Below are 22,025 nucleotides of genomic sequence, written 5' to 3'. Positions count from 1 at the left end.
TATGAATTGTCACTGAACTATGGACTGTCACTGGACTGCGGGATTTAAAACAAAATTGATTTATATACTGCCATCTTGGCAACCAGCTCAGGGCAGTGTACAACAGTAAAAAAAGGAGTTTCTGGGAACTCCCTATCAAAATGGTCTGATTTGATGTTTCCATGATTATACATGAACCCATGAAACTGCCTTATACTGAATCAGACCTTGGCCCATCCAAGTCAGTATTGTCTTTATTGTCTACTCCAGGGGAGGGCAAACTGTGGCCCTCCAGATGTCCATGGACTACAATTCCCGTGAGCCCCTGCCAGCATTTGCTGTCAGGGGCTCATGGGAACTATAGTCCACGGACATCTTGAGGGCCACAGTTTGCCCACCCCTGGTCTACTCAGACTGGCAGCTGCTCTCTTGAGTCTCAGGCAGGGGTTTTTATCACCTACCATCTGTTCCTTTTATCTGTGGATACCAGGGATTGAACCTGGGACTTTCTGCATACCAAGGAGATTGAGCCATGGCCCCTCCCATTGGTTTTAGACTTTTAAAAAATCACTTAATGAGTAGAGTTGACTGTTGGTCTTTATACCCGATTTTCACTCCGCAAAGGAGTCTCAAAGTGGTTTGCAATTGCCTTCCCTTCCTCACCCCACAACAGATGTCCTATGAGATAGGTGGGACTGAGAGAGCTCTGAGAACTGTGACAAGCCCAAGGCTACCCAGCTGGATGCATGTGAGGAGGAGTGGGGAATCAAACCCAATTTTCCAGACTAGAGGTCATTGCTCTTAACCACTACACCAAGCTGGCTCTCATGGAAGAATCAGAATTATACTGCACAGAGTCCTCCCTGTTCCATTTCCCCATCTTGCTCTTCCTTTCTAACCCAAAGGAATTTACTGAAAACTTAGAAAGTCTATGGAAATTCAGTGCGCTGGTTAGTGAACACAGGATACTTGGGAAAGATGGTCAAGTGGCAGCTCCCATTTTGGGTTGTGACCAGCCAGAAAAGGGCTGCACATACCTGCCGAGAGTACTTTTTGCGAGGGCTCACATCCCAAGTTTTAGGTGCATGGTCTGCTTTGCAGCACATGCACAAAATCCATAAATTCAGAACTTTGGTAAGAGGGTTGAACGAAATCACTGCAATTGATGCAAAGATCAGAGGTGTTTTTCCCTCTCTTTCTGCTTCTTGCTGCAGCCCACAGACTCCCCCATGGGGTTGAGGGTTCAAGAGGGTTCAAGAGACCCTCAAGAACAATGCACATCTGCAGAGGAAGGTGAAGGGAGCTTAAATTGTATTTTCCCTGCCAACAGAAGTGCCTTCACTTGGGTGTAATTGCATCTTTGGATCCAGTTTGGAGGTCCAAAATTGCAATGAGAGTTATTTTGTAAATAGTAAAATGAAAGGAATTAAGGGAAATTTCAGTGTTAAACTTTCAGCACACCGCTTAAACTGCTAGGAGTCAAATATTTTCATTTAAATCTCCAGTGCAGTGCTTTGGTAGAGAATAAAACAAACACAGGGCACGTAATTCAACAATCATTGATATTTCAGCCTGGTACTTTTATGCTTATATAACCTGCCTCAGTCTTAACGTGCCATGTAAGAAATAATCTTGCAAGATGCCGGATCGGCTCCATCCAGCTGGAAAAGGAGAGTCGTGTAATGGCTTGAAGCTACACCAATTAACACATACACAAACACACGCACACTGTATATAGCTGCAGAATCTTACATCAACTTGCAATATTCCATGACTTTTTTCTTCTGAAGGAAACACCCAATAAACCACAAACAGTTCATTTGTCCCAAGGAATAATTCAACAGCTCCAGAAACTTGAATATTTTCACTGCAGTCTAAACTTTAACCCACTGCAAAACGAACACTTCAAAAAGGAATGGATCCAAATCTGGTTATTGCTATTCTGTAATAAATAAATCTTTATTTTTATAGCTTGCCTGTCCTAGACACTCCGGGAGGGTAGCAAAGATGAATTATTAACTAACAGTCAATAAAGTAAACTCTATTGCATGTTGTGAGATTCTTTTCTAAGTCTGTGTTTCTTACTTTCCTGACTCCTTTAGCACACACTACTTTTTCTGTTTAAAAATAAGAGGCAGAGGTCATTCTTACACCCTGAAAAGTTAGCTTTTAAAGAGCAAAAAAAGAAGAAGAGTTGGTTCTTATATGCTGCTTTTCTCTACCCGAAGGAGTCTCAAAGCAACTTACAGTTGCCTTCCTTTTCCTCTCCCCACAACAGACACCCTGTGAGGTGGGTGAGGCTGAGAGAGCCCTGATATTACTGCTCGGTAAGAGCAGTTTTATCAGTGCTGTGGCGAGCCCAAGGTCACCCAGTTGGCTGCATGTGGGGAAGTGCAGAATCAAACCCGGCTCGCCAGATTAGAAGTCCGCACTCCTAACCACTACACAAAGCTGGCTCTTGGTGTAGTGGTTAAGAGTAAGAGTTACCTGCTCTCAATAAAGCCAACCCTCTTTAAATATGATTACAGCTCTCAGTGGGCCTCATGATTTGGAAGGGGGCCCAGTCCAGAAGGGGGAAGCCTCCTTTCGTGAGTGGCCAATTTTGCTGGGTGTCTGCATCTGAAGGAAAGTGTGAGATGAAAAGAACCATTTATACTTGTTGAAGACATGGAACAAGATTACCCGCTTCCTACAGATGATGACTGGAAACAGTTGGCAATCAGAGATGCAACAGGCTACCTCTTCTGTGGGTGGAATATAAAATTCTTTTATAGAATCATAGAGTTGGAAGGCGCCTCTAGGGTCATCTAGTCCAACCCCCTGCAGAATGTGGAAATTCACAACTACCTGTCCACCCACAGTGTCCCCAATTCCATGTCCAGATAAGGTAAAGGTATCATGCAAGCACTGAGTCATGTCTGACCCTTGTGGTGACGCCCTCTAGCGTTTTCATGGCAGACTCAATACGGGGTGGTTTGCCAGTGCCTTCCCCAATGTCCAGATACCCCCCCCCCAAAAAAAAACAACAACAACCACAATAGAACCCCTGGACAATATGGCCTGTAAGAAATTAACTTCCCAATCCCAAAATGACAATTGGCATTTCCCTGGGCATGCAAGAAGGGGTCAGAAGAGCACCAACAGTCCCTTTTGCCCACCCACTCCCAATCTGCCTAAATTCACGGAATCAGCATTCCGGTCAGATGGCTATCATGCAGAACTTTTCACTTTATTACTGACAGCTTTTGCTAAGTAAACGCTGAGCCACACAGTTGTATTTCAGAGCCTGTGCCAGAGACACAGAAGGGACAAGGGAGAGATCAACGCACCCAAGACCTAATCCCAAAACATTTACAGAGCTGCTCCTCTCAAATGAACTTGCTCTTACGGAGATGTTGAATGTTGACCAGCTCTCTCCTATGTTTTTAAACTTAGATAACGTTCTGAAAGCAAACAATAAAATTTTACAGCTAAAGCTATCAATCTGGCTGTCCTGGTCTGCCTAGGATGGAAACTGCGAGGACAATCAATGGAACAAAATATGGATCCAGTGGCACCATTAAGATGAACAACCTTTCATTCAAGGTATAAGCTTCGTGTGCATGCTCACTTCTGCAGATACATTGGAATGGAAGCTGCCAGTCGTTACATATAGCTCAGCCTTTCATATAGATCAGCCTTTCAGAAACCCCTGAAACATTCTTCAGGCTTCCAGGAACCCCAGAAATAATGTGATCATGCAGAATATACTTGGGAAGAATAGCTGGGTATATGCCCCAGGGGCCCTTCCCCTTCCCAGCCCCTCCAGGTCCATCGTTGGCCATAAAGTTAAAATTGTATATAATTTTATTGTTATATATGTATCAATGTTGGAAGCCGTACCAAGCTGGCATGCCAGGAGAAGTGGGGTATAAATCAATCGATTGATTGATCGATTGATTGAACAGGGCGGACCCAGCTAGCTTCTGAGGTCTGATTAAATGGGGCTAGCTTGGGTCATTCAAGTCAAAGACCAAGTGGGGTAAAATTGGGATAAAAGACGCAACCATGGCAGAGATACCCTACACTCAAGCTGGCTTCAACAGTCATGGAGCTATGCCTGCACTGTGATGTCCAGTAGTTTACCATGTTCAGTAGTTTAACAAGTTTACCATGTTCACAGAGTCTTGCTGTGTATTGGTTTGTCCCAGCAAACAGATCTGATGCTTGACTCTCTCTGGGGGTGGGCAGTGAAGGGGAGGGAGAACCAGGGAACTGTCTACACCGGGGGTTCCCACCGCTTGGAGCTGGCCCTGAAAGTACAGCATTGTATGGAAGATCAGAATTTTGCCCATCCAATTGTCCAGGAAAGCCAGCACCTGGATAAACACACAGCAGGTTTTATACGCTTCAGTCTCCATCCAAAAGAAAAATTCCTTCAGCCGTTCCTTCCGCCAGACCCTCCGACAGCTGTCCGCAGGAAACAGACCAAATACTTGCTCACGTTAAAAAGCCATTTAATTTGCTTGAAGTTACTGGGAAGCTTTTGCTTAAAAAAAAAAATGCCTTATCCTGAATGCATTTGGATTCCAGGCTTCCTCTCCTGACAAACTAGCCTGTGCCGCCTTCTGTAATAAAAGGAAATACAGCTCCGCTCTTAAAGTGAATTTATATTGTTCCCAAAGCAACAACAACAACAAAGACGCCATGGATCTTCCGAGATAAAAACCAGCAATACACAATAAACAGCAATGCACTAACATGTCCATTTCAATGTACAGGTGATCTAGGGGCCGCTGTCATTTCCCTCCCTCTCTCAAAATGCTAGAACTTGAGAGCACTCGATAAAGCTGATGGGCGGCTGGCTCAGGAAAGACAAAAGGAAATACTACTTTACACAGAATCCCAGGAGGCAACATCAGGGGAAGGCCTTGGCCTCTATGCCCTATGGTTGGCCATCCAAAGGAACTGGTTGGTCATTGTGTGAGCCAGGGTGCTGGGCTCCAAGACCCACTGTCACATCCAGTAGGGCTCTCCTTGGGTTCATACACGGCTCTTCACTGTAATATCTGAAATGGCCCTCGTGCCAAAGGTTTGGCAGAAGGAAGCAATATGAAATTTGAAACCTGACATTTGTCCCAGGGAAACACGGGAAAACCACCCATCCCCTCTTTCTGGACCCTGCCCACCATGAATGGGTAGAAACACACAATGTATTGTTACAATTTTAACCTGGAGATGGAGACAACATGTCTCTTTCTCTTCACTGACTCAAGTCAACACAACAAAATGGATGAGGCAGAACAACTGGCCCAAGGTATATCAGGCTTCAGGTCTGCGTGGAGACTGGAAGAGGTGGTCCCCCATTTTCATGCCATTACCCTACATGCGATATCACATTAGCTAGGAACAGGATTGCTCCGGGACCACCTAGCTCCTTGTCTAAAGGAGCACTGAACAAATCCCATCCACAACAGGAACTGTGTCTTCCAGACTGATTTTGTGGCTTTGGTTCTGGGGCATCTCAACATCCCTTAGTATGGGGAAGTACTAAGCATGGGGTATGGGAGGAATGACTCAAGCCAATTGAACAAAACCTAGACTCAAAATCTGCTTCTCATTTTCTGTAGCATGGGATGAGCCAAAGGGTGCTTTGTCTCTTTCAAAGGTGGCCAAACTGTAGCTTATCCATGGGCTACAATTCCCATGAACCTCTGCCAGCAAGGGCTGAACATCTAGAAGGCCACAGGTTGGCAACCACTAGTCTATATCCTCTGACCCTGAGTGTGCCGGGCTGGTAGACCCATTGCCCTGCCTAGAAGATCCTTGGGATCCCCCCTTTTTTGTAAGCCACTTTCAGCTTTCCCATAGCTGACTCATGGAGACCTCATAGGGCTTCTAAGACAAGAGATGTTGAGGTGATTGGCCATTACCCGCCTCTGTGTTGCAACCCTGGACTTCCCTGGTGGTCTCCCATCCAAAGACTGACCAAGGCCTACCCTGCTTAGCTTCTGAGATTTGACAAGATCAAGCTAGCCTGGGCTGCCCAGGTCGGGGCTTTCAAGCCCCTAGAGTGGGATAACCCCTTCCTCCACTGGGATTATAGAAATGATCCTGAATAAATATTTAATCTATTTATTTATGAGAGTTTTAGGCCACCCCTCTCCAACAGTGGTCTTGGGGTAGGCTAACATCATTAACACCAGATACAAATATTCATAAAAGTATAAAAACCCATTAGAGATTACTTGAAACTCCTAAAACATAAGGCAAACTGTTCCATCACAGGAACTCCCTCTGAACCTGGAGTTGACAGGTCAACACTAAGTTTATAGTCCCCAAGGTTCAGAAGATGGAGGTGGGGAGGAGTGTAGGCAGAGAGGCCCCTTCAAAATTGTTCCCAAGAGTTGACATCAATCAATTCTGGGCTGCGGCCAAGTCTACATATTCCTTTTCAAGCCTTTCTGGAGATGATGGAAAATGCAACATCCCAAACATATTCTACCACATCTGTTGGCCGATCTATTACGTGGAAAGGACCCTTAGTTGACACGGAAATATAAACAGAAGCTGCACACCACCCTTCAAAGGATACCTGGGCTTGGATGAGGGAATCCTGCCTCATGGGGAGACCAAATGCTTAGCGTGCCGAAGGTCCCCAGCTTAAGGTGACCAGATTTTAACATTGGTAAAGTGGGACACCATTGACCGGGCGGGGGGGGGGAGGGGGTTCTTGATTAAACATTTGGTCTATATGGAGCAACAAAAAGTTTCATAGAACGCATAGAACACAAAAATAGTATTGTAATATATATTTTTTAATTTCAACATAAATACAATTTGCCAGGTACCCCCAGATGTCCCTCCAAAAGTGGGACAATCTGGTCTCCTTACGCCAGCTACTAGCTGTAAAGACAGCGGTTATGAAGCGCTTGGTAGCTGCCCGGAGAGCGCGGTGGGCAGTGCTTGGCTCGACAGCGAGGCCTGAGAGGAACTGTATACGGCTGATAAGCCAAGGTTTTATTTTTAGCCCAGCACCACTCCCGCAGTCTCCTCCAGCAATCGGTGATTCACATTCTTGAATTAAAATATGAATGCCTAAACGCTTTGCCACTGACCTTGCGCTGGAATGCCGCAGCGGCCTTTGGAGCGGCATCCTTCCCCTCTCAAATCCCAATCGTGATTAGCCACGGGGTTAAGCAGGGCAAAGCAATGAGCGCGATTTGTCAAACCCAGTGGGTTCTTGCAGCTATTAATTCGCGAAATGTGCACACAGACACTCAGGAAGTTTCCTTTTCGGCAGAAAACTCTTAAAGAGACCATGCGAGGGCCTTCCTGCCGCTTGTTTTTCTACAATCCCTGCTGTAATCCCCTCCTGATCTGCCACTTCCTGCAATAAAAGGCAGAATCGCAGCTGCCGTGGTGCAGGGCAATGTCTTACTGTTAGCTTCTCTCAATTTGACTAATGGAGGCAGTGAAAGGAAACCCAAAAGCAGTTTTCCCAGGAGACTCTGCACCGGCACACAGGAGGCTGACTTCTCCTGTGACAAGACATTTCTGGGACCCTTGGGGTTCCTAGAACAGGGGTAGTCAAACTGTGGCCCTCCAGATGTCCATGGACTACAACTCCCATGAGCCCCTGCCAGCGAATGCTGGCAGGGGCTCATGGGAATTGTAGTCCATGGACATCTGGAGGGCTGCAGTTTGACTACCCCTGTCCTAGAACAAGCAGCAAGAACAACACCTGGCTTGCTTTAGTGGTTAAACACAGCAGCCTCTGATCTGGAGAACTGGGTTGGATTGCCCACTCCCCCCTATGTCCCTGGGGGACTTTGGGCCAGTTCCAGTTCTCTCAGAACTCTCTTAGCCCTGCCTACCTCACAAGGTGCCTGTCACAGGGAAAGGAAGGGAGGGGATTGTCAGCTGCTTGGAGACTCCTTCAGGTAGAGAAAAGCAGCACGAAAAGAACTCCTCTTCAATGGGATGAATTCATGGGTGACTTACATCACGGTTCTCTAACTATCACACCCATTTAGACAGAACACAAGGCTACCCCCTGGTTTAGGAAGCAAGGAAATGGCTGGGGCTGGATACAGCAAACATTTTGATAATCGGACTCAGCTGAAGCTGAAGCTACAGACTGCAAATACTTCCAATAATGGTTCGGCTCAATTCAACTGCACCTTGGCTCAATCCAAAAGCATCTCGGAGACAAACAAGATTGGCCAAAGGGGGTGGGGTGAGTTTTTGAGAGGCAGCTCTCTTTCTCCAATGCCGAGCTCTGATTCTTGAAACTCCCACCCCTCAAAATCCTGTTGGTCTGTCAGGTGATCCTGGATTCAAATCTAGCTGCTCTCCCACAGACCGACATAGCTACCCTCTGAAACTCTCTTCCATGGGGCTTCGGCCACTTTTTGATACCCCTTGAGGAAAAAAGCAAATTCCTGAGGGCAGTGATTGCTTGCCCTTGCTCAGTTGCCTTCCTTTGCTCTCAGCGAACGATCCGACTGCCTCTGGTTTTATTTGCTGACAACACCGTACCGTTTCAGACCCAGCACGCAACGCTGTCCAATTCATTAAGAGGGCCTTGATTAAGCGGGATCAGCCAAGTGATTAATTAAGGAAGAAGAAGCAGCTCTGTGGGAAAACAATGTCATGAGACGTTTGAAAGGCTGATCTGCGAAGTCGAAGCGTTTTTTTTTTGGAGACATGCTTGAAGACTAGCCTATCTAATATAAACTGCTAATTACAGCGGATGCACGCTAGAAATGGTGGCGCAGGATAAAAATGAAACTGCTTCAAGGACAAAGAGTGCTCAGATCTTATCTGACAAACACAACAGAGGAGGGAAAGAAACAACGGCGAGAAAATGCAGTCGCTTGAAGTCCGGCATCGCCGGCCAACTATGAGAATCCCCGTCCTAGTCCAAACGAGAAAACCATCGGCCGTGTACGAGGCACAATGGTTATGCTTGATTTAGAATTCAGTTCTTAGTTCCCTGCAATGTCAACAGCAACGTCTAATCCCGGGGTAGTCAAACTGTGGCCCTCCAGATGTCCATGGACTACAATACCCATGAGCCCCTGCCAGCAAATGCTGGCAGGGGCTCATGGGAATTGAGGTCGATGGACATCAGGAGGGGAGCAGTTTGACTACACCTGGTCTAATCTTTCTTTATAGGGAAGGTGGTTTAATTTGCCCTTTTCTGTACCAAAGATATCTTTTTTGAGGTGTAGTAATCAGGGCTGTACACGATATTCCAAATGAGGCCGCAATATAGATTTCTGGTGAGATATGCTGAATTTCCCCGAGGTACCCATTCAGGCTGTATCTAGGACATACTCTAATACTAAATCCACCAGTAATTCTAAGCAATTTAATTTAAGGGGAAACAAACCTGAAATTAATTTTTGTTGTATAAAAAGGACTGGTGTATTGTAACCCACTTTTTACTGCCTGGAGAAGTATCAAAGTGGCTTACAATCACCTTCCTTTCCTTTCCCAACAACAGATAACCTGTAAGGTAGGTGGGGCTGGGAGAACTCAGAGAGAACTGTGACTGGCCCAAGGGCACCCAGCTGGCTTCCTATAGAGATGTGGGGAATCAAGCCCAGTTCTCCAAATTAGAAGCTGCTGCTTTTAATCACTACATCAAGCTGGATCTTAGGTATAACCTTAGTTTATCGTTGTAGAGTCACGAAGTGCTCCTGTACTACCCCAAATTTACCTCTGTACCACTGACAATGAACCACAGGAACATGGGGTGTGTCTGGGTGGAGGGGACAGAAACTTTATCAAAACAGAAGCATCATTACTCCCAGGTGTGGCTGGAAACATCTGGGAGGTGAATTATTTCCGTGGGATCTTCCGCATCAATTCCATATACAGCAAATTAAGCAATAGTATCAAGAAGCTGGTTTAGGCAGAACAGCCCCAGTAGCTGAGCCAGCCTCAGAGGGAAAGCTTAGAAAAAGCCACTTCAATTTCACTGGCAAGGCCCTGGTACTCAGAAGTCCCTAAAACAAGGAAGCACGGGGAGGTTTGTACAAATCTGGTGAACACGTTCGGCACAGAGCTTCCTGGATGCAGAACTTGATCATCTCTGCCTCCTTCCTTATTTAATACAGGCTCACTTGCCTCAGACTTTCCGAATCCTTCACAGACGCTTACCTGTTCCCAGCCAGCTCCCCCTCACCACCCTCCTCCCGCCCTGATAATGTCATGCTACCCACATCACAGCTCACTTCTGATATTCATGCTCTGTTCTCATGGGGACAGACTTGCCTACGGCAGCCACCCGAAAAGTTTTGACCTAACCCCAGGATTATTATAACTACTCCTCAGTGACGCGCTTTCTCTCTTTCGCTGGCAGATTAATATTTCCGAAAATCAGCATTCCCAATGCCTCTGAATGCCACACTGAATTAAGAATAGACGCAAAAGTGCTGCCAAAACGGCAGTTCAGCGATACTATTTCTCAATACAGAAAAGTGCCACTTTGGGGGAGCAAAGTGTAATGAGCACCTGATGTAATGAGCACCTGGGTGCAAAGTTCGTTTTACACACTTTTCACGAGAATGGAAGAGTCTTCCTGATCCTTGGGAATGAGGCAGGTTGAAATCAGTTGGGGGTGGAGACTCTTGGGGTATCTGGACCAATGTATCGCCTGTCAATATAGTTCTGGCAAGAATAATCATGAGCTTCATGTCACTACTTCAATAAACCGCTGTTGGTAATATGCCAAGTGTGTGCATTGTCATTGCTTGTCAAGAATTGCCTGTTGGTCAGCTTCCTGCCAGGGTCATTTGGGACTGTTATTTGTAAAGCCAGCAAAGTCGACATGGATCTGACATGAGTGCCATAGACTCCACCCTCCAAAGCAGCCATTTTCTCCTGGGGAGCTGATCTTGGTTGCCTGGAGATCGGGTGTAATAGCAGGGGATCCCCAGGCTCCGTCTGCAGCATGACATCCCAAGCCTAACTTAAAGTTACTAAACTTGGACTTTGTTACGCAGAGTGGTAGGATGTAAGTCAATAAATTAAAATCCAAACAACAAACCACCTGCATTAAAAAAAACATATTAATTCCAAAGAAGCAGCAGCAAAATTAAATGTGCCAACAACAGAATGTATCAAAAAGAGGGAGGGGAAGAACTTTTAAAACTACCCAGCTAAGACAGCCAAAGATAAGGAGGGTTTTCTGAGAGAGAGAATTCCACAAGATGGAAGCTACCAAGGAGAAGGCTATTTGATGCAGAGGATAGTAGGAACTCCCTGAGGATTGATGCCAGCAATCCAGCTTCATTGCTTGATCTCAGTGTTCCAAGGAGAACTGGTGTGGTGTAGTAGTTAGAGTTTCAGACTAGGATCTGGGTTCAAATCCCCACTCTGCCAAGGAAACTTGCTGGGTGACGTTCGGCCAGTCACACACGCTCAGTCTATTCCACCACAAAGGGTTGTTGTGAGGGTAAAACAGAGGAGAGAGCAATGTAAACAAGTAATAAATAATAAGGGATGAGGAATAGCCCCTGTGAGGATATGTACCTCTTAAGTATTGTACCTCCTACCCTTTGCAAATTCTGAGCTACTCGTTGGACAGGTGTTCCCTTATTCACCGTATAAATCAAATCATTGGCTGGGTTAGTTACACAAATTTTCTGTGACTTTCACCACCTCTAAAATGGCCATATCAACAATGCTATCCAACAGTGTAAATACCCCACCACAATAAACCCCAACCCACTTTTCCAGACATATCTTGAACATCCACAAATTCAGGAACACAGCCATGATTTTCCTGAGCTCAAACCAAAACCTTTTCTTAAAAAAAAGAAATCCACTGAGCTAGTAGCATTCTTTGAAGTGTGCAGAACATTAAACTGCAGCAGTGTTCAAAAACTGTCCCTCGAGAAAAAAAACAGTTCGCTACATCACTGGCCAGGTTAATTTAAATGCATGGATAAACTTTTAGCAAACTATACACCAATTCTACAACTTGCTTGCAGAAAAGGAAGAGAAACTGAAAATCATATTCCAACTGCAAGCTACAACTTTATGCCAGACAATCATAGCCACACACATCCCTAGCTTGTTCTAGAGCACGGGTGGGCAAATCGTGGCCCTCCAGATGTCCATGGACTACAATTCCCATGAGCCCCTGCCAGCGAATGCCAGCGAATGCCAGCGAATGCTGGCAGGGGCTCATGGGAATTGTAGTCCATGGACATCTGGAGGGCCACAGCTTGCCCACCCCTGCTCTAGAGACTGAATGATCCGCTAGGAAAGGCACCGCTAACAGACAAAGTGGTTTGGGAATGCTACGGGTGCAGATATAGGGCAACATATCCAGAGAACTGCCACATGACCCGGTGTTTCCATCAGGCCCTGGCCGCTTTGACCTAACCCTGAGAACCTGATACTTACTCTTGAACGGCTCTGGCTATAGACAGGGCGGTGGATCCAGTTTCATTAACGCTATCCAAGGTCACATTGGGCAGGTCGTCGTCATCGCTGTCGCTCTTAATTTGCCTGGGAGACAGGCCACGGGGGTCCATTTGTGCTGGGTGGGGAATGAAAAGAGACACAACGGATTAAAATGCGCAACGTGATACCGACACTGCTCAGGAAGAACACATGGGGTGCACACCTCCAGCTCCTTCGGGATATGGATATTCTTGCCACGCTGAGAACAGGAGGCATACGGGTTTGGCCATTTCCAGTTTCCCTTTGTCGTTTCGCACACAATCAGGTTGATTGATGGTCATCTCACATAGGTTACTCTGCTGGTATGAATGAGGAGAAGGGCTGCAGTTTGATCCTAAAGATATTCCTATTAAGGCTGGAACCAGACTTTACGGGGAAGACCCTTCTCCGAGATCACGAGCAGGTGGCATTTCTCTTCCTTTGCCCCTAATGCCCGGCAGATTAAATAAGCAGGACATGATTGCATTGTGGCCTGCTCTCTCACTCTCTCACTGCTTGCAATCTGTAGGGACTGGGAACTTCAGTATGACACCTTCCTTACACCAGGTACTTAATTCCTAGCCATGACCATGGCAGAGAGGAGACCTAGGGGTCACTAATCTCTGTTGTAATCATAGTAAGCGTGGTCTACTACTGCTATTATTATTTATCTATCTGACATACAGCAACATGTCTACATCACTGCCCATGTGACCCGGAAGTGTTGACATCTGGTCTGGGGTGTCTAGTATTTCGGCAAAAACTCTATAAAAAGGTAAAGGTATCCCCTGTGCAAGCACCGGGTCATGTCTGACCCTTGGGGTGATGCTCTCTAGAGTTTTCATGGCAGACTCAATACGGGGTGGTTTGCCAGTGCCTTCCCCAGGCATTACCGTTTACCCCCCAGCAAGCAAGCTGGGCACTCATTTTACCGACCTCGGAAGGATGGAAGGCTGAGTCAACCTTGAGCCGGCTGCTGGGATCGAACTCCCAGCCTTATGGGCAGAGCTTTCAGACTGCATGTCTGCTGCCTTACCACTCTGTGCCAGAAGAGGCTCTCAAAAAATAAATAATAAATAATAAATAATAAATAATAAATAATAAATAATAAATAATAAATAATAAATAATAAATAATAAATAATAAATAATAAATAATAAATAATAAATAATAAATAATAAATAATAAATAATAAATAATAAATAAATAACAATATTTCTAAACCACCCTCCCAAGACCGGCTCAGGGTAGTGTACAGACTTTGATTACAAATTAACAGTCACAACAATGAAAACCACAATAAAACATTAGCGTACTCCAATTAAAAACCTGTTAACTATTTAGCAGTATCTGATTAGCAGCAATGATCGACTTTCCATCCAGAAAACTGGTCCCTGCTAGAGGGCTTCCCAGGGTGGATGTCTCTACTGGAGGGGGGGTACCTTTTTTTGTTGGGAGGGCCTATAGATGTTTTACAGTCATTGGCCACAACCAACGGCTTGGTGGAAGAGCTCATTGGTGGAATGAGCTCCTCCAGGAGCTCGTTTCAACAAATAGGGGCCAGGACTGAGAACGTCTTGGCCCTGATTGAGGCCAAATTGCCTCCTTGGAGCCAAGGACCACAAACTTGTTGAATGTGGTCCTGGCTTCCGATTGACCATCATAGTCTCTGCTACATTGTGTGTCTACTCCAGTAACTGTTTTGCCCCCCTTTATTGTTGCTGCTACCACGTTTGGTAAAATCCAGCCCCTCTAGCTCTCTCATGGGTCTCCTGAAGTCAGCATCACTGGGTGCTGTCAAGTGGCCACGCAAGGGGGCTATGGTTTGAGTAAACTTTCCCCAAGTTAAACAAACATTAGTTCTACAAGGCTCACCTATTGCTTCTTGGTCTTTTGGTTAACATCAAATGTAGTACAAGGCTTACCTCAGGCTACTGAAAAGGACAGATTTGAGGTATGCTGATTAAAATAAACACAAGGCCAGTTGGTAACTAGAAGATTTACAATCCATATTACATTTGATATCTGACAGTTACAGGATGCCCTCAAACCTAGGGCTGGGTGAGCCTCTTTTGCCATCATCCTTCAAGACAAAACTTATATTCACACACTCTCAACCACAGACCCAAGAAGTTCATTCAAGAGTCTCTCCCCTCTAACAAATAAATAGTTCCTCTTTTCACATCCTGTCCTATGTGTGCTCTGGGGGTCTTCAGCCAATCTGGGGACCAAGCCTTAGGTCACAAGCCCATCACATCTGGACCTTCCATTCATGAGGTGTTAACACATTGGAAGGCTGGTGTGTTATCCTTCTCAGTTGGAAAGGGCTCTCAGCCCAGCAAAAAGTACCATCTCCCCTTCTTCCTGGCTACACTTGGGCTTCATTTTATTGTTGTAACTGTCAAGGCACCTTGTGGGAATCATAAATACCATCTGAGCTCCTTGAAGGAGAAGTGGGGCGATTCCTATCCCCCCCCCCAATAAACTAGGAGTTTCTGCCTAAGGAGGCTTAAAAAAGCAGGCCGCTACTCTATCTGTAACAGTTCTGTGCAAAACAGCTGGCCTCTTGGTAAGGTAGGGTTGAATAGGCAATTTATACTGATTTCCCCTACCCCCTCATGTTGTTCCTCAGGGTCCAGGAGATTTCTATTGATTGCCACAGTAAGAGACCTTAACTTGATGCAAAGATCAGCTTATTGGAAAAATGTAGACCCGATCGATACATGGCCAAGACTAGAGAACAATAGCATCAGGGTGCTTATATCCCTTTCTACTCTAAGTACCAGTTTAAGTAGGAAAACAAACTATGCAGGATCCAAGACACAACATCTTCCTGTGAAAAGCCAGATAAGACCTTGTAGCAAAAGGACAGCAAATCAAGACACTTAACATAGCTCACACTTCCTCAATGCATTGTCCACTAGCATCCCTTAGCATGAAAAATTGGGGACAGGTACATGGTTTGATCAAAGACTAAACAACTGGGAAGGCACTGCCAAAAGGCTAGGAGCAAAAGGTCCCAATAAATGGAATGCATGCATAACATGGCAGATGAAAGCATACATCACTGAATCTCCACCTTCTTGCAAGAATTTATTTCATGAGCTAATTCCATACATGATACTATTAAATTTGAATGTAACTTCCATTTAACTACCATTTCTCTTTTGGTCATGTATGTACATAAAAATTATGATGACTGATTATCCGTTTCTACTTATCAAAACCTACAGACTGTAATACTTTATTAGAGTTTAATTCTTACCATCCTAGTTAAAAGAAAATCTCCCAATTGGACAATTTTTAAGGCAGTGCCTAATAAGTTCCTCCTACAAGGCAGGGGTAGTCAATCTGTGGTCCTCCAGATGTTCATGGACTACAATTCCCATCAGCCCCTGCCAGCCCCTGCCATAATGCCCTGCCGGCATTATGATCTCTGAACTTTTTCAAAGAATGTTAAGAATCAAAACAATAAATGGCTTAATGCTAGATATTGATAACTACTCAGGTTTCATATATTGATGGAACAGGTAACAGAACTAAAACAATTTTTGAAAAACCTGCTTTCCCGTGGTAAGTTTTTTTAAAACCTGGACTAAAATGCACAGTGCAAATCATGTACATTTCAAAAGCATAAACTGAGGTCTGTTCTAGGAGAAGAACTTAAAACACCCCAAGAGAGTTACAATTATTTGGTGGGAGAAGGTTCTGCTTTAGGGAAAATAGAGGGAAGCCACTTCTAATCCATCGTTATTATAACATTAAGCTCTCCCTCTGGGTTGTCAAATCCTGTCATTTTATCAAGACTCTTGAAATGTTTGTTCTTCTCCTTACAGCTCAGTGTTTAGTAACTAGAGAACATTAGTCAGAATAAAGGCTTTTTCTAGCCCTGACTTTCAGAGAACAACAAAAATTTTCATGCAAGCAGGCAAACCTTTGATCTTAGCAAATACTGCAGCTATTTAAATACAACACTGCTCCCCCCCAGATATGCCTCCCCCCCCCCGCAAAAAAAAAGGGCGGGAGAGAAGGCTGTCTTACATTCCCATACAAGTTACAGTTATGTTTGACAATAATTTTGGTGTGAGTACAGGGGCCGCCGTTTTACACTCAGGGTTGACTTCCTTTGAAGTAAATACTCAAGACTCTCCTCCTGTTTTGTAGACTCAGTCCATGATGCCAACTGCATAAGCAAACCACAAATAGCAATTATTAGCATTCTTTTGCCAGAAGGGCATGTACTATGGATACCCTGTTAGCAAATTAAATGGGAGCAGCATCTTTCACCATTAAAACCTATTTGCGAAGGATACTCCATCAACCTCCTCTGTGTAGCAGAGACTTGGAAACGGCAGCTGTATTACTGTGCCCTTTCTGAATGATGCATCTAATTAAGCAGAGAGTCTGCTAATGCCACAAGACAATAATTTCTTAGTCATGAATGCTGAATGCGAACGTCCTTTCATGGGCAGAGGGAAAGATACTCTTAGACACCAATGATGCTATGCAGGGAAGACAGGGTGATGTTTTCATGTCGGGAAACTAGGCCACAACAAACTGGATCCAGCCTGCCAGAGACTTGGTTTGCAATAATAAAGCCACAACACAATAACACAATAATGGAAATACCATAGTAAAACACGATTAAAAACCAGTCCCTGTCCACTAACTACCAAGACTGTAGGTGGTATAAATGGCGGGGGGAAGAAGCTAATGAGGAAGTAAAAGGGGGGAGGTTTGTGTAGATTCAGTCAGCCATGGTCTCAGAGTACTGTTTTACAGGCCCTGCAGAATGCTGGGAGCTCTGTCAGGGCCCAGATTTCAACTGGCAACTCATTCTACCAGGTTGGAACCAGCACCAAAAAGGCCCTGGCTCTGGTTGAAACCAGATGAACTTCTTTGGTGCAAAGGATTACCAACAAATTGGTGTTAGCAGAGTACAATGCTCTCTGGGGAGCACATTGGGAGAGGCAGTCCCTCAGATATACAGGCCCCAGACTGCACAGGGCCTTAAAGATCAGTACCAAACCCTTGACCCTGATCTGGAACTCCACCAGTAACCAATGCAGCGGCTGGAGTGTAGGATGAATATGGGACCTCTACCGGTTCTCCATGAGGAGCCGTGCAGCGGCATTATTCAGTCATTGGCCAATCAAGGTTATGATTATCTATACTTTAGTTGGAAACATGTAACTTATTGGACTCTGGGGAATGGAAGAGTATAGGAAGGCCTGGAGGATCATTGTCCATGGGGTTGCGATGGGTTGGACATGACTTCGCACCTAACAACAACAACAATCTTATTGGTAGTTGAGTACATATCCAGAAAAGCTTGAAACTCTGTACCAGATTATACTACCAATGGATGATTTATGTGTAAGCATAGTCACTGAAGCAGTCAGTGCAAACTTAAATGGACTCCGGGGAATGGTAGAGGACAGGAAGGCCTGGAGGATCATTGTCCATGGGGTTTCAATGTGTCGGACATAACTTCACAACTAACAATAACAAAAATAGTTACCATGTGACAGAATCCATGGTTTGCTTTATAGGCCAACATTAAACCATGCAATAAATGAGATAATACCACTTGGTCAGGGTTAAATTACATATTGTTTCTTTTCTGGATGTGTTTCTAAAAACTATGGTTTGGACTATTGGCCACTAAAGAAGGCCAAAGGGGCTGAAATGGGTACAGTCTTGTGTTGGTCATTACCATCAGCTTTTTATGAGGCATTTGTAAAACTGATTCTGCATGACTTTCAATGCAGCCTGATATTCAGACTTTATAATTTTAACAACATTATGTACACTACATAATAAAGATATTCCTTTTGATATAAATTCCATCTGCTGCAACCCGACCTTTGATGAATTCTCAGTACATTTCCGGTTGAGTTTGTTTCCCCCCTCCCCTTCGCTTCTTCAGTCAGACAATAAAATATCAAGATCTCAAATTTGCCTGATGCTGTTTGTCTAGTAGTTATCCAAATGATTATATGAATGCACTTCCCTAAGGTTTTTAAATTAAGCTGTCTGTGTGTGTGTGTTGAGGGAAGTTACAAGGGGACGGAAGTTTCACTTTGGACTCTGCCAGATATGAAGGGTTCGCCCATATGAATGATGACATGGCACCATCACAATTTCTAATTAAGCTGCTGATAAGGGAATTTAGCTGTCAGAAATCTAACAACCTGGAAACACATAATTGGATTCAAGTGGCTTCTACCATTGTCTAGTGGTGTTCGACTGATTTTTATGACTGGCTTGACAGGAGACTCTTCCAGTGCCGTCCTAAACAGAGTTGCTCCCTTCTAATCTCAGTAACTTTAAGGGACAGAAGGATGTAAATCTACCAACAACGGCCTTGTTCACAACGCTGCCCTTTCTTGGGATTTAGTGAAGCAGACAAACAAAGGCTAAAGATAAGAAATAACGGAAGGAAATGTTTTCCAGGTGGACAAGGTGGCAAACTAAATCACTGCGATTGTCCCTGTCGGTTTCCAATTACTCTAACCTGGCTTCCACCTCTCCACCCCCTTTCCTTATCACTCAATCTTCCAATTCACGTTTAAACCTACAGGAAATAACTCCACCTAAAATACAAGTCAAAGCCAAGTCCCAGAGGTGCAAAGGTGGGGGCTAAGAGCACAATGAAATGCGAGCAAGATGGCAGCTTAGTGTTAACCAATTCAAATTAGATGTGCCATTAAAGGCGTGGCCATTGCTTGAAAGCCACATCTGTGCCTCTAACACCCCTGTCCTGCTCCATTACATCTAATGCTACTTACTGGCATCTATGGACATTGTGGGTATGAACATAAGAAGAGCCTTGCTGGATCAAACCAATGGTCCATATAATCCAGCATCCTGTTTCACCCAGTGGGCATTCAGTTCCTCTGGATGGCCAACAACAGGGCATAAAGACCAAGGCCTTCCCCTGATGTTGCCTCCTGGCTCTGTGATCCAGAAGCTTATCGTTTTAGGCATGGAGGTTCCTCTCAGTCACCGTGGCTCATTGCCAATGATAGACTGATCCTCCATGAATCTATCAAATCCCTTTTAAAGCTGTCTATTCCTGTGGCCATCACTACAGATAGGGATTTCTGAAACATGTGAGAAGGAGAGCCCAAAGGGTTTATGGGAGGCTCTAGTAATGGAACCGATGAAATACCCTTTTTGTCATGTATGATGTCATTAACTTCTAGGAACTTCAACCTTCATTGGGGGGGGGAGGAATTATGTAATCCGTTCCTCTGAGTGTGCTTGAACTAATGCATTCAACAAGAAGAAAAATGTTCTAGAATGATCAAATGATCAAATGTTCTAGAATTCTGAATTGCAGGAAATATATAAAGGTAAAGGTAAAGGTATCCCCTGTGCAAGCACCAAGTCACGTCTGACCCTTGGGGTGATGCCCTCCAGCGCTTTCATGGCAGACTCAATATGGGGTGGTTTGCCAGCGCCTTCCCCAGTCATTACCGTTTACCCCCCAGCAAGCAAGCTGGGTACTCATTTTACCAACCTCGGAAGGATGGAAGGCTGAGTCAACCTTGAGCCGACTGCTGGGATTGAACTCCCAACCTCATGGGCAAAGCTTTCAGATGGCTGCCTTACCACTCTGCGCCACAAGAGGCTCTTAGGAAATACACACACACACACACACACACATACATATAAGACAAGGCATGTTGAGTCTAGTTAGTTCACTCTTAGCTTAGGCCTTTTTTAGCCTAGCTCTTGTGCATACGGCCAGCCTAGTGCAGGGGGCCTTGGGCCTAAGAAGAGCTCTTCAGAGAGCTGGGGCAAAAAAAGGTTGAAAATGACTGCTCTATCTGAAAGCAAGGGAATATTGGGACCTTGGCTGTCAGTCTGAGTGAACAATATTGACTTGGATGGACCAAGAATCTGATTCAAGATGAGATCATTTCATGTGTGTTCATGTGCACCTGCTCTCTCCTCAGCATGAGGTACTGCAACTATGGCGAAAGAATGAGATGGCTGGGGCACCTGGAAGAGAGCAAGCCGGATGCGGAGAAAGGGAAGTGAAACCACTACCATCTGCCCCCTCCTTCAGTGACTCATTTCTTCTTTTCCCGGCTGCTTCATGGGGAAGTGGAACTCAATCCAGTCAGGAAATTTTGAATCCAGCTCCATGTGTGATAGGAGGAGGGACGTAGATGGAGCAAGGGGAACACGCAGGCTTGGCCAGAAGCGGGGTTTGTCCCAAACCCGTTGACAGCTTGCTGTTTAGGTCTGAAGGCAGCCAAGATCGCAAAAGGACTTTGAGATTCAGGAAGGAGTCTGGGTGGAAGAGCATCTGCTTGGCATGCAGAAGATCCCTGGTTCAAACCCCCACTAAAAGGATCAGGTGGTTGATGAGGTAAAAAACATGTGCGCTACAGCGACACCGTGGAGTTGCCCGTCTGAGCAGACAATATTGACCAACTGACCAACTGTGAGAGCCAGTGTGATGGAGTGTTTAAGTGCCCCGGGATAGCATCTGGGAGACCCAGGTTTGAATCCCAACTCGTGCTACGGAAGCTCACTGGGTGACGTTAGGCCAGTCACTCTCTCAGCCTAACCCTACCTCACAACTAGGGTTGAGCGCTCCGGCACGCTTTGGCCGCTTCGGTGAGTACCGACGCCTGAGGCGGCCAGCACCACGGCGCAGAGGGAGGGGTGGCGGCGGCCACCCCTCCCCTCTGCGCTGTGGCGCTGGCCGCCTCAGGTGTTGGTGCTCACTGAAGCATGTTGGAGTGCTCAACCCTACTCACAAGGTTGTTATGAGGATAAAATGGAAAAGCAGAGAAGGATGTAAGCTGCTTTAGGTCCCCACCCCGAGAAGAGTGGGGTATACATCTGGGAGACCCCGGTGTCCATTTAAGTTTGCACCAACTGCTTCAGTGACTCCATCCAGCCACTTTCCCCTATATTCTACCTTAATTTATTTATTATTTGAATGAATTTCTGTGACTGCCCTTCCTGGAAAGCTGGTTTAGGGCGGTTAACAATATGGCCATTAATACATAATGGTTAAAATATAAAAGAAATAACAATATTAATTAAAAGCCAAAAAATTAAAAGTTAATGGACTTGGCCACTAGTTATCCCAGGCATCGCCATGAAAGCAAGAAATTGACAACTTCCATTGATCGGGGGGGGGGGGGGGGTGGTGTCACATTCTCATGTAGTTACAACGCCTGGGAAAGGGGGCGGGGCTTGGATACTTAACCCCTGCCTTAAACGGCCTCCTTTCTCTCTCCTCCAGTCATCCTCCGGTGTGGCACGGAGGCGTGGCCAGCTGACATCACTTCCAGCCTGAATCGGGGGCTCCTCATAGCCTGGAAAATATTTCATGGGCTTCTCCACATTCAAAAGTGTGAAAAAGAGCCAAGCACTCCATAGATCCTCATAAAGCAGGATAGTCTTGTGTGTGCCCATTTTTGTGTGAGACGCCCCTTCTTAAAAAGATCAGCTCATTAAAGAGAACTACAATATATATTTTTTTGATGACAGCAGTGATTTTTCATGCTGGGGAATTCTCAAAAGAAGCAGCTCTCTCGTGTTAAAAAAAGTCACTCTGTAAAACAGGCCATACAGAT

At 45.3% G+C, this 22,025-nt stretch overlaps 1 protein-coding gene across 6 annotated transcripts in view; it reads right to left on the bottom strand.

Moving 5' to 3' along the window:
* The window catches only part of KLF12 (KLF transcription factor 12), a 272,157-nt gene that overhangs the window by 78,632 nt on the left and 171,500 nt on the right, over positions 1-22,025 (bottom strand). For all 6 annotated transcript variants that reach the window (XM_077343985.1, XM_077343987.1, XM_077343986.1 and 3 more), the window contains one exon: positions 12,382-12,517. In XM_077343985.1, the coding sequence (XP_077200100.1) occupies positions 12,382-12,517 (136 nt within the window). The remainder of the gene's footprint in view (positions 1-12,381; positions 12,518-22,025) is intronic.

This window comes from Paroedura picta, chromosome 6 (assembly GCF_049243985.1).
Source record: "Paroedura picta isolate Pp20150507F chromosome 6, Ppicta_v3.0, whole genome shotgun sequence".
Lineage (NCBI taxonomy): Eukaryota > Metazoa > Chordata > Lepidosauria > Squamata > Gekkonidae > Paroedura > Paroedura picta.
Note: the sequence above shows the minus strand (reverse complement) of the source record. Positions and strands in the feature narration are given on the sequence as shown.